Below are 13,547 nucleotides of genomic sequence, written 5' to 3'. Positions count from 1 at the left end.
GTGACTTTCATCTGATCTTGGTGTGAGCTCAAACCGTCCAGGTGCTTTTTAACGTGAGCGTTTAGAGCGGAAACTGCCGCGTGTGGATGTGCTGTGATAAGACGGGCGAGGCATCTCTCTCCATTTTATATTCTATTTCTAAATACCATCGCGAAATAAAAGATTTTACAGCCGCTCGTATCTTGCCAAATGTTGCCTTCTTAAATATAGATTCTTTCTTTCCGCGGCCTTTTCTGATGTGTCAGAGGCTGCTTCTCTATTCTTTATGTTGTATTTGCTAGTTTCTGATGTATTTATACCTTGAGAACCACAACCGCGAACTGCATTTCCCACGTGTGCTCGCACTTCAAAGCGTCGACGGCTCTATTTGATGTCAGTGCGAGCTTTGAGGGTTTTTTTTTTCAACCTCTTTTTTTTTTTTGGCACTCTATGGAGCTCCAGTGACTGAGGTCTTGTTGTTTTCAAGTAAATAAATGTCACAGACACAGCTAAATATAATAGCGCTGAACCCACGACTGTTCTTTTGCAAAACTGAGGCTTTATAAACCTGAACTGACGCTCTCGCACATTTCACGCTCGACATTTTCATTTCGCAACGGTGCCGTGTGCATACTGAAAAGGTGAGAGGAGGTTATCTTTGTTTGTTTTTTTGCGGTGCACGCAGACGCATCTGGAGTTTCCATGCAAGCCGGAGGAGGAAGGAGCACTGAGAGGGCGGGAGGGCGGACAGGAAGTGACGGACAGACAGACAGTTTGTGCACAGGCCTGGCTGAGGAGACACAGTTTCCAATGATCACTTTTGTGACTATGCAACTGGGCTCATATTACTAGCTGCAACATCACAAAAATGACACTGGCAACCGCAAGAGTGGCGCCGAAACCGTGAAAACTGCGAGCGTGCGCCTCAGAGCGACCCCGACCAGGGAGCCCTTGGCTGCCCAAATGAGCTTGCGGCGTCGCTAACGAGGCTGCTGAAGAGAGAGAAATTCCTGCCGGGTGGAAACACAAACCTGCCCGAAGCCGCTGCACGTAAACTGAAGTGACAGCGAGCTACAAGCAGATTAATTTAAAAAATAAAAGAGAGAGCGAGAGAGCGAGAGAGAGCGAGAGAGAGAGAGAGAGAGCGCAGCAGCAGCGACTCTGAGGGAGGGATGACATGATAACGCTGCTCATCCCCTCTCATTTGCATCGCCAACCGGAGGGACGGACTTCCATCCACAAATCAGATGCATCTATTCTCATTTGGAGGGCTTCTCCCATCCGTCCCCATTCTCCCACAGGATCTATCGCTGCTCTGCTGCCAGAACGCATTATATGGAGAACAGAGTGAGGTTATTCACTCACGAGCTTCCTCCACTCTCCTGTGATTTTAGTCAGACAGCTCTCATTTAATTGGCTGTTTGAATTACGTGTTTTTTCCCTGTTTTTTTTTTCTTTCCTTTCCTTTTTTGCCTCTCTCCAGGTTCCCCTCTTTTTCTTCCAAAGCCAAGCCAGGCAGTGCGGGGCTGTTAATTTGCTGGATCACACGTGCTGGAGGGAGGTGAGGGGAACAGACCCAGGATGAAAGGGAGAGCACAGAAACACAGTCCTTATTAGAAGAGGCGTTCTGGAGGACACCGTGAAGGCAAGAGGGGCAAGAGGGGCAAGAGGAGAAGGACCAGGGAGGCGCCGGCAGAGTCCACAATAAGAGACGGGTGATTAGGAACGAGCTTGGGATATGACGACTGCCTCTTAAAGGTGTAAAACTCTTCCGCCCGAATCCTCCAGCGGCTCGTCCTCGCCCTCACCTGCGGAAGTCCAGCAGAGTCCGAGCGGAGCTGGGAATGCCGCGGTCCATCCAGGACAGGAAGTGGAACTGGGTGACGGTGCGCGTCTCGTTGGTCTGCAGGTTCTTCAGGTAGAAGCTGCGCACCAGGAAGTCCTCGCACCAGATGTGCTCCGACACCAAGTTGACCTGGAACGTGGCGAGCAAATTCATCATCACCTGGGCTTCAACTCTGAGCACACTCAGCCCGGCCTCCCGCTCTCTCCGTACCTCATAGATGTGGTAGACGTCAGATCCCTCGTCAGGCCAGTAGTGATGACACTGCTTCACCCCGTTTTCAGAGAGCGGGGTCAACATGACGACGACGACACAGCCGCTCTCCCACACCATCTAGACGGTGAAAAGGAAGAAAAAAAAAAAAAAAATCTCCTTTACAATTAGCCTCTATAACTCTTTAACTTGTCCACACCGTGTGACAGATAGCGCACATCTGCTTTGGTTGTTTGTTGTACACAGATTGATTTAAGTACATCTATCCATCCATCCATCCATCCATCCATCCATCTATCAGCATTTGGTTGCAGCCCTGTGGGTATTAACCTGGCAAAGTTGGCAACAAAAGTCACTCGTCAAAGTTTGACAAGGTGGTGGGGAGTCGCAGGAGGCGACATCATCCCAGACGTCAAGCATCTTATCTCAATCTAAAACATCCTTGGGAGGGTGAGGGAGGAGGAGGAGAAAAAAAACAACCCCAAAAAACAAAGGCCCACGGCAGCCATTAGGAAAAATGAGGAGGAAACACGACTTTTATGATTGCAATAAAAACACAATGGCCTCGGCTATACACTAATCACAAGCTTGTGCGATCCGGCCCAGTGGACACATTAGGCGCAGGCGGTGCTGGGACGTGATGAGATTAGACGGGGCCGTAATGTGACGGAATATTATCTATTTAGCCCCAAATGTTTCTTGGCAAATATTTGGGAAGGGAGGCGAGAGACAGCGAGACCGCCCCCCCGACGTTTCCAATAAGCAGCTCAGAAATCAGCCGTCATCTATTGGGGCTCCGTCACTGATGAATGATTTCTGCAGGAAACAAAACTAACAAAAAACTAAAAAAACAGAGGACCTACTTTACATTATTATAAAAGAAAGAAAAGAAAAAAGCAAACGATGTGAGAAGTTTTTTTTTTTTATGAGAACTGTTGGAATCATTATATAAATATTTATATACAGTCAGGTCCATAAATACTGGGACATCGACGCAACTCTCATCCCACTTTTTAAGGGACCAGTAGAGGCCTGGCAGAGCATCCCCAGGGATGAAACCCAGCGTCTGGTGCTGTCTATGCGTTCCAGACTTCAGGCTGTAATTGACTGCAAAGGATTTGCAACCAAGTATTAAAAAGTGAAAGTTTGATTTATGATTGTCAATTTGTCCCATTACTTTTGGTCCCTTAAAAAAATGTGAGGCACACATACAAACTGTTGTAATTGCTACACTGCTCACCTGATTTGGATGTAAATACCCTCAAATTAAAGCTGAGAGTCTGCAGTTAAAGCACACCGTGTTTGTTTCATTCCAAGTCCATTGTGGAGGTGTTTAGAGCCAAAAAGATGAGAATTGTATCAATGTCCCAATATTTATGGACCCGACTGCATATTATATATTCCGGGGGGAGGCAAGAGGGGAGAAGGCAGGCAGAGGCCGGGGCTAAGGTAATAGCCGGCGATGGAGCGGGTGGGGAGGAGTGGAGTGAAGGATGACGGGATGGAGGAACGAGGAGTGGAGGATTAGAGGCGTGCAGCCATTCAGAGCGCAGCCTGGGGCTGCTGTGGATTAGATAGGAGGACGCAGCAGAAAAGATTTGCCTCCTGCATGGCCCATTTGCATGAGAGTGGCAGCGTCCCCCTCCCTCCACCACCTCCACCACCACCACCACCCCTGTTTGTTTACTTTTAATGGGGAGGAAAGAGTGTGCGTCTCTCTCTCTCTCTCTCTCTCTCTCACTCTCTCTCTCTCGACCACAAGCCCCAGGTTTTTTTCCTCCTTGGTGCCGAATAACGAACGGCTACTCCTCGTTTTCCCCGAGCGGAGCAGAGGGGCCGCCGGATCACTGTGTCAGTCAAAACTGTGTCTAATTTTCCATTACTTTATGCAATAATTGGGAGGTAGGAGGGGGAGAGAGGGAGTCGGGAGTCGAACTTCACGGCTAAACAGCAGCCATTTAATGAGATAATGGATACGTGTGTTTTCACCTGGTGCCCCGCCCCCCAAAAAATCTGGCAGACAAATAAACAAAACAAACAGACAAAACGAGCAGAGAGCGGCGGAGCGATAATTATCTTCGGCTCTGCCTTTTTCTTTTTTTTTCCATTTGCGCTTCTTTCAAATTGAGAAATGAAACAAAGGGAGCTCCCTTGATTTCTGTTTGGGCCAAAGCAGTCAATTACGCCACAGTGCTACAAACACCACCCTGTTCTTTTTTTCACATTTTTGTCAGACTTGTTTGCTTTTTTTCGGGGCGTTCAAAGGCAGCTTACGGGCGCAGACAAAAGGGTACGTTGTCTTTTTTTCAGCTCCTCTCTCCCTGTTTGCACGGAACAGAGGAGCAAAAAAAAAAACAATAACAAAAAAAAAAACTGCCTTCAACATCGGCGGCGTGCGCGGCCAGCTGGTCGGCCTGGATTTATGCTTCACGCCTCGACATCCCGGTCATGGCCAGCACGCCTCCTGCACCATATGGAGGCGATGGGCCCACTGATGACTACAGCGCCGTCCGATTAACACATAAAAACGCCATTTGGCAAAAGCCTGCATCATTTACTGACGAGGCCCCGCCTCCCGACGCCCAGTGGCTGATGACAGTTTCTCAAAGTGGGGGGGCTGGGGCGGACCCCCTGTGGGGTGCAGAGTCATGTCGGGGGAGGAGCAAAACAACATGAGGTGGGGTTTGCTGTTGTTTATTTGCACAAAAGGCTGCGTTCAGACTGCAGGTGAATCTGATTCAAATCCGATTTTCAGGGCTGACTGTCCACATTGTTTTTAGCAAGTGTCCAAATGGGATGTGGCTCTGTTCAGACTGGGCCACATGATTGGCCCGCATTAAGCCGTTGAAAGATGCTCCATTAGCGTCACCAGGACGCTCTGCCTCTCATTTCAGAAGCGAGCGGCTTTCCCTAAAAATCCACATCAGCGAGTTTGAAATGAACTTCACGTCACACCTGAGCGAACGGTTCCATCCCACCTGTTTGCAAACACGGCTCCTTCCTGTTGTCGTGCGCAAACAGGAAGTCGCTGATGCTGTGTTTACCGCTCCGCTCGGCCGCCCTGTTTACGCGCCGACCGAGGTTGAGTGCTCAGCGTTTGAGCGGCGCCAAGCGGTTTGTTAGCGCCTCGCGTTTTGCCTCGCAGACTCTCATGCACTCTTCAGTTACTTCCCGTTATTGATGATTGTATCTTCATCTTCTGTGCTCCACCACCCTCAACTCCCCATAGACTCCTGGTGTGATGCCGCACTGATGATGACATTCAGGTTTTTTTTTTTGTTTGTTTCTTTGCCCCTTCGTTCACCTTTGGACTCCTCCCCACACGCTCAGATCAGAAAAACGAACGTGAAATACAGATGTGTGTCAGTGTTGGGAGTGAAATAATGGAATGGACTCAATGATGGACTCAAACTGCGTAATTCTCTTTTGGAATTTAGAAAGAGTTTAAAGCATAAAACAATGAAAGACTATATGGCAAACTGAATGTAAATGAGAATTTAAAAAGATGAATGTCAGTGTAATTCAAATTCATATTTTTCCTAATTATAAATATTCTGGGTTATCCGTGATCACTTAAGTTTATGGATGGCACAGGATAGGCAGAAATAAGCTACTTCTTTGGTTACATATGTGAAGTGTGATCTTTTATGTTAAACCTTTCCTTTTTTATTTCTGCTTTGTTGTAACCAAAATAAAGTCATTCATTCATCCATTCAGATCTCAGGTTTCCATTTCACCTGTTATATAGTTGACCCTTTATCTTTTAAAGAGTCCTCCAATGTTTGAAATTCCTTATAAACAAATAAAATGAATTTTTATCATCCCAAATATTGTGGTGGATTACTACTTTTACTCAAGTAGTTGGTATGAAGAGAAAGAAGCGTAATCCACCAATCACTCTCCTCTTGGCCCGAGAGGCATCACACAAAAAATGTCAAGAGTCAGTGCAGCTCTGATGTCCGATGTCTGAGGTTTTGTGAGCTGTCGTCTCTGCGAGGCCAAAAGGAAGAAAATGGACAAAAAAACCACAACCCCGGTGAAGGATGCGAGAGCAGAGTGACTGGAGTTGAGTATTACCTGCCAGAAGTCTGCCACGGTGGTGGGAAGCGGGCCCTGCGAGGAGATGTAAGTAGGGTTGCGAGGGTCATGGTCCATCTGGGAGACAGACAGAGAGAGAGAACAGTGTGTGACACAGTGTTTGGGTGGCGACTCCGACTGTGCAAAAGGAAAAAGAGGGCTTCCATCAAAAGCCTGCGGGGCCGAGGCAGCCTCTGTCTGCACTCGCCGCTCCTGCGCTGACTAAACTGTGAGCAGCAACAACAACATCATCACCTCAGTTCCAGATTATCTCAGGCATGGCCTACGTGCCTCCTTAGAAAATGAAAGTGAAGATAATAGGATGATCTGAGCATGACCGGAATCCTGGTACAAGTTCTCTGTGGTTTTGTGGGCAGAATGTTGTTTTTCTTTATAAAGAAAAATAAATGCACTTTAATTTTTAACTGCTTTACATTTCATTCTAGCCACAGATCAGCAGCCATGATTCAAAGTCTTAACAGCATATTTAGACCTCCGTTTGCAAAAATTCACTTCCTTTTGGCTCTCTGCTAATATGAAACATGTTGCCAAGGAAACAAAATCAGGTGTAAATGATGGACTTTCGTCATTTCCAGGGAGCCTGTTGGTGAAACATGTCAAGGTGAAAAAAAAAAAAACACTGGAAAAATATTTTGCCAACACATGGTAACTCTGCAGCCTCAACTTAATACTGTCTTTCAAATACCACCCTTTTTTAAAAACGGCCTTAACACGTTGATTCTCACTTCCTTTAACCACCTTAAATTTTCGCTTCACTCCGCTGCCACGTCTCCGCCTCAAAGACCTCATGAAATGGCTCTCAGCTCCCTGCTTCTGCCAAGCGCTGACATGTTTCTGAATTAGAGGTGATATTGCGGCGGGGACGTGAAAGCCTGCGGGCGGCTGATGTGAGGGGGAGACATAATGACACGGCGGCGGGGCTCGGCGTGAGGGATGTGATTGGGATATGATTGAGTAGGTGTTGACCCGGTCACCCGCCCCCCAACACAAAATCAATGATCACATTTTATCCAATGGAATTTTTATGCACTTTCCCTCCCCTGGAGTGCGAAAATGCATCAGTGGGAAGGCGTTGATTTTTTTTCCCCCTCCAAGCTGGAAAAAGGAACAGGTGGATATGTATCACTGCATTCTGGATGTGTATTTGGCATTAAAATGATGGATGTGGCAGCAGAAAGGGGGGCCGTATTTCTATATTATTTATGGTCCACCCGCCAAATGCAGTCCCACATAAAGGAAATGTCTGTCTCCATCAAGCAGTGCAGATGGAACCTCTGCGCAGCACATGCCTGAGTGGTAGCCCAACATCCAGCGTGCCACCGGGTCAGACTTAATGGATTTTTCATTCAACTCAGACTTGTTTTTTTTATGCCTTAGAACAACTTGTCAAGGATGGCAAACATGCTTTTTTTTTCTCTCTTTTTTTGTTTGCCACGAACGGTTTTTAGTTTCCTTTGAATCACTTTGTCAAGTTCACGGACCTCAATTATGCAGGACGTCTTCGCGGCTTTAAAAATCACCACTATGCTTTTCTCTCTAATGAGCTCAAAAGTGGGATTACTTTTTAAATGCTGTGAAAGGCTGGGATAAATCCAAACACAAAATGTATATTGAAAAAAAAAAAATGTATTCACTGAAAAATTACTTTGTCAGTTTAATCTACATTTCTAACGTCATTAGAATTAAGCCCAGTGCTGAAAGACCATTTTGCTCATCTTAAAGCATCTTACTGCCGGTTATTATCAGCTTTTTCTGTTATCTGGGATGATGAATCTTTCAGAATTCTTGCAGCATTTATCAGAATAACATTTATTCATGCAGATTCATTCGTTGTCAGACACCTGCACGCGCTTAAACCGCTCGCTGGTAGCAGGAGATAAAGGTGAATGTACACACGGCGGGAAAAACTACGTCTTCGTTTTTTGTCGCCTCAAGAAAAAAGGAGGTGTAGGAAATGGCTGCGTTCATTACCCGCTGCTCCGCTTCAATTAAGCTTTGGCGTATTGTTCAATCTAGTCCCCCTTCATCCTCACTGGTTGAAATTCCTCTCAGAGGTTTGTTTAAAGGAAGAAAGGACGGAAGAAAGAAAGAAAGGAGCCCTCCCCGACTGAAATGAAAGGGTGGTGCCGAATGCTAGTGCTGCCACTCTGCTTTTTTTCTCCGCCAATCTCAAGGACACAGACATGCTCTAGCTGCGTGTTGACAGCCCTGCATGAATACTAAAGCGCAAACATGAAAGAGTAGCCCTGCTTTCTAGCTGCCCTCCTCCCGTCCCTCCCCGGCCTCCTCCCCCAACCCCAACCCATTGTGGAAGGAAAATAGACTACAGCCAAATAAAGGAAGGAAAAGTGAATTTTTTGGAGGAGGGGCGGGGGTGGGGGTGGGTGGTTGTAAAGTAAAAAAAAGGGGCCTGTGTAATTACGTGGGTCTTAACTGTGGACAGACACCTTGCCGCAGCACCTGTGTCTTTTTCTGTTGTTGTACCTTTGCTTTATTTTTTTGTACACTGCAGGCTGGACAGGTGGCAGACGGGAGAAGCGGAGACTGGTGAAACTTTGCGAGGCTTCTGAGCTTCCGCCGCCGCATTCCTTCAAAACATTCCGCCGGCTAATGATGCAGCTCGCCGCTTCGTCGTCGCCGTCGTTTGCGGCCCCGGCCCTGTTTTATATATATATATATATATATTTTTTTTTTTTTTTGCAGGACGCCACAGCCGCCTCCTCCCTGGGCCTCGCTGACCCCCGGACTCCCATAAAGGAGCGACAGATTATTTACTGGTAGGGCCGCTGCCCTGGAGCTAATGAGGAGGAAGAAGCCACATTGACAGACATAATTATCAGAGTTTTGCTGGGCTCAGCCGGGGGTCCCTTTTGTGGCGTAATTACTGTCCTTTTCATCCACGCGCCGCTGCCGCATCCGCCGCCACTTCCACCCGTCCCCCCAACATCCGCCTGCGTGACTCGCCGCCGCACCAAAACACCAACTTTCATTCGCTTATCAAAGGCAGCCCTCTGCCTTTTTATTTTTATGTTTTCTTTCCCCCACTCGCCGCCTTCCGCGGCTGATTATCTTTCACGCCGCACATCTGATCGAGCCGCACGACGACGGCGAAAAACAAAACGCGGCCGTTATGAACATGTCGCCGGGGAGAAAATGGAGGTATAAATAGAGGAACGAGCTGCAGCCACTGTTTGTTTCTGGGGAGTAATGGGCTTTTAGTGCACTTCTACGTGGCCCCTCATCTATTTCCTCTGAAAATTTGGCACTGTATTTGAAATGCATAGCTTCCTGTTTCCCCTTTGATGGAATCCTTCTTTTTTTTCCCCCTCTCCTGGCAGCCTCGGGGGAAATCATGACTGGCAACGGTTTTTGCGGGGAGGTGGTAGGGAGGGTGGGGGTGGATATATATTTAAAAACATAACCAAAAAAAAAAGACCATAGCCTTCTGTAACACTCAGGCCTTTCTGGATTTCAGGGTGTTGCATTTGTTTAGTCAGAAATAATTTCTTTTTGTCGCTGAAGAAAAGAAGGCCTCCCTCCTCCTCTCTCCCCCGTCCCCTCCCCTCACCACCTCCCTGCACCCTCTCCAGCACCTGCACCAGGGAGCAGCCATTTTGAAAGCAGTGAAAGCAGCAAAGTGATTCAGCAGGAATCGACTAAAGCTCCCAGCACGAAGAGCGAGCCGCCGTTTTTGTCCTGCTCCCCCTCCGCTCGCAACGCTCTCAAATCAATGACAAGAGCTCCCGAAGTTCTTTTCTTTTCTTTTTTTCTTGTGCGTTGAATTTCAAAGTCGTCACCGACCACCAACAGGTGCCTGCCGCCGGGAGAAAATAAAAAGTCGTCGGAGACAACACAGCACAAGTGGTGCTCGCCGCAGTGTGGAGAAGAAAACAAAGCAAAAAAAATAGAGAGAGACAAGATTAGACAATACTCACGATTGGACTTGCGTTGATGTAATCGGAGTTGCCGTGGTTGTTCTCCGCTTTCAAGGCGATCCTGGAATGATCGTCTGAAACGGAGATGCATAATTCATCAGCCAGCGCGCCGGCCCCACAGTTCGCCACATCCTAAATAGTAACAACAGAGAACTTTGCCGCCTCTTTCTGCACTTTCATCGCGCACGTGCACGCCACTCCGACGTCCAGAGTCGCCTCCCCCTACTTCAGGAATCGATGCTGCAACAAGTCTGAATCAGTTCTGCGAGTGTCGAGTTAAACAAGTGAAAATGCAAGGCCTTGATCTATTGATCTTTTTTCAGCACCAGGTGAGAAACCCTGAAGCGCTTCACCTCATGTTTGTTGCCAAAAACAAAAAACAACAACATTCGTTTAAAAAATACAAATATACAGGGTGTCCCAAAAAATTTGACACCATTGACACCATTGACAATGACATCATCATCATGTGAACACTTGTGAAATCGGTCCCAAAATAAACTTATGACGTTCAACACCTAAACTGTTCAACTACACTGAGATGGACGGAGTAGTTTTCAAGATAATGGCTTTTAAAAATGATAACATGCTTTTAAAATGAGACATGCAAAGGGAAGCAGCCGAGGTTCTGTTTGTGTCGCCTGCCAGTATGAAGGCAACAGTGCAGGCTCGCCCTCTGAGGCCACGCCCATCGCACTGGACGGGGGAGGAGTTCCAAGAGACCCGGCCGCACGCAGGCCGTTCTCATGACTCTCCAGCGCTCGCAGTCCGCAGCTGATAGAGGAAATGAGGTGATTACTCGGCCGCAATTATCCTTTTTTGCCAAAACGCCACCATCTCATTTATTTGTACTTCTCCTCGTCTCCAGTCCCCTCTTCTCACTCCGCTACTTTTTCCCTACCACCCTTAATTTACAGATTTGTTTTTTTCCCCTCGCAAAGCCACCGAGGCAAAACTCAATTAGGCCCCTCCCTTTTCCAGAGGGAGAAACAATTCATCTCCCTCTATTGGCTTTGTTTTGCACAAGGGTGTCTCATTTCTGTCTGCTAACAAAAAAACAAAAACAAAAGCAAATAAAAACCCTCGCTGTGTCGCTCCAACAGGCTAAAGAAGGAGAATTTTTATGAGCGGCAAAACCAGCACCACCCTCCCTCCACCCCCACCCCCAAAATGAGCCTGGATACAAGCTGGAGGATCACGGTCCTCTGCGTGTTGTTTTTTTTTTATCTGTGAGGCGAACAGTCACATTAATAAGAGGCACGGCTCACACAAGCAAATGCTGTTGTTCTGTTTTTAACGAATATTGTTTCTGCGGGTGCCTCAGTTAATAAGGCTTCAAAATTGAATTGCTGTCCAATTTATCGGGCGAAAAGGAAAAAAGATTATCTGATGATGGCTTCGGTGACAACGTGACTGGGTCTGGGTCTGCCAGCCAACAAACAGCTTGTCGGATTACCTCTAACTTTCCATCACTCGTGACTTTGTGCAGATTATTGAATGCGATGAATGCAATATTCTGCCTTTTTAATTCATCACCTGGCCTGACATGAAGAGCTGAGAACAACCAGTTCCCTGGAACTCTTGGATTAAAAACCTGCAGCTTATTTTGACAGTGATTCCTGCTATTCAATCCTTGTGATAGAGTCTATTAATGTGGGTGGCTTCAATTGCATTAAAGTTGATAGTCTTGTCCTGTCTCTGGTCCAAAATACATACATGAAATGCCAATGGAATATAAACCCAGTAGGACTCTGAGATCTGTAGGCTCAGGTCACATAGTGGAGCCCACTATCCACTCATACTCCATCCAAAGTTCTAGTTATGATCACGTTCCATCAGCGAATAGTGATTGTTCTGCTGTTACAAGTGGCCGACTTGGCGGCCCGGACACGGAGGACCAGCTGCCTGAACTGCCTGGACTCACATGCCACCACGGCGTCCGAGCGGTTCCTCTTGGTATTCTGCTCTCCCCGTCCCACACAGCTGGCGCTGGGCTCGGCCTGATAGGAGCACAGGGCCTCCCACTCGCGCTCCAGACGGTTCTTGTTCTTCAAGTGGTCCTCCATGTACGACTGCGGGGTAAGAAAACAGTGAGAGAGAGAGCGGGTGGACCACTCGGTGAAAATTCCAAACAGGGAGCCTGAAGGCTGAATTGTGCAGCTGAGGTTTGAGTCGTTTGTAAGGCTGGTTTAGTTCAGTAAGACACACACACACACACACACACACACACACACACACACACACACACACACACACACACACACACACACACACACACACACACACCTGTGCAACCACATCTCTCCATTAAAGCCATGACTGGGCGTCACTCAAGACTTTGTGTAGCAGGTGGAGGCAGTAATGTTTCCGCCTTTTGTGTGTGTGTGTGTGTGTGTTTGAGTGAGAGAAAAATGCACACACACACAAAGAGGCACGTATGCTACACCACACACACACACACACACACACACACACACACACACACACACACACACACACACACACACACACACACACACACACACATTAAGGCTGCTGCAAGGTTTGTCTGCATTGGAAATACTTGAGGGGTGTTTCAATCACGGCGCTCACTGCTTGCACGGCCGCTGATAAGATTGTCTGTATTTAAGCCGTCACTTGGAGACGACAAAATTGAATTCGCAGGAGACAAAGATAGAGGAAAGAGCAGGAGGTGGGGGGTGGGGGAGGAGCCTCATACGTGTGCGCGCCTCCTCCACCCTCCCAAACAGGGCGAGTCTTAGGCAGCTTAGGAGGCTCCAGGCTGGCAAGACGCTTGCTTTTCCATTTCTTTTTTTCTTCCTTTGCGTTGAGGGCCCGTGTTTCGCTTTCACTTGCGTACGGCGGCTCCCCTCCCAGTGGGGTTAAATGGTTTAGTCCGCTATTGTGCGAGGCAGAAGATTACAGAATCATAAACTGATGTCAGGGATCAGCTGGCTAATACAATGAGAGTGATACCCAGATGTGCTGGATTTTTTTTTTTTATCCCACATTAAAAGGCAGTGAGAGGCGTCGCTCTCATTGTTCGTCTGGCTTTTTTGCACTCCACCCCCGCCCCCACCACCCAACGACCCCTCCTTCCTGTCCGAGCCTTTGCGGAATTTATGCGATTCCTTCCGAGATGAAAATCGCAAATAAGCTCGTCCGAGGCGTCGCAGGTAATTGGGCCTTTGGACGGCTCACGGATTCAGTCCTCTGCAGCGGCCGCAGAGGATTTGAAATGACTAATAAGGGCTTTAAAAAATTCAGCAGACAATTGAAATCAGAGTTTATTGTTAGACTGGAGACGGCGGGAGCCCTCGCTGGGGAGACGGAGCACCTCCTGAGGTGAAGATGCAGCTTCGCGGTGAGATAACGCCAGCACAATGCCGTCTTATCTTTCACACCTTGGGCTAAAGTGTTGGACCTCTCACTACTTTGCACATTTAATATCATACGCACCATTTAGCTGCAATAGATAA

The 13,547-nt window shown here is 47.6% G+C and overlaps 1 protein-coding gene across 5 annotated transcripts in view; it reads right to left on the bottom strand.

Annotated features, from left to right (window-relative positions):
• The window catches only part of ptprn2 (protein tyrosine phosphatase receptor type N2), a 115,907-nt gene that overhangs the window by 17,692 nt on the left and 84,668 nt on the right, over positions 1–13,547 (bottom strand). For all 5 annotated transcript variants that reach the window (XM_076047469.1, XM_076047466.1, XM_076047465.1 and 2 more), the window contains exons 14-18: positions 11,993–12,140; positions 10,069–10,142; positions 6,113–6,190; positions 2,036–2,155; positions 1,788–1,954 (exon numbers count right to left, since the gene is read on the bottom strand). In XM_076047469.1, the coding sequence (XP_075903584.1) occupies positions 1,788–1,954; positions 2,036–2,155; positions 6,113–6,190; positions 10,069–10,142; positions 11,993–12,140 (587 nt within the window). The remainder of the gene's footprint in view (positions 1–1,787; positions 1,955–2,035; positions 2,156–6,112; positions 6,191–10,068; positions 10,143–11,992; positions 12,141–13,547) is intronic.

This window comes from Nelusetta ayraudi, unplaced genomic scaffold (genome assembly GCF_046127955.1).
Source record: "Nelusetta ayraudi isolate G7.1 ecotype Tasmania unplaced genomic scaffold, CSIRO-AGI_Nayr_v1 ptg000094l, whole genome shotgun sequence".
In the NCBI taxonomy this organism is placed as follows: Eukaryota; Metazoa; Chordata; class Actinopteri; order Tetraodontiformes; family Monacanthidae; genus Nelusetta; species Nelusetta ayraudi.
The sequence above is the reverse complement of the archived record's forward strand: the minus strand, read 5'-3'. Positions and strand labels throughout refer to the sequence as shown.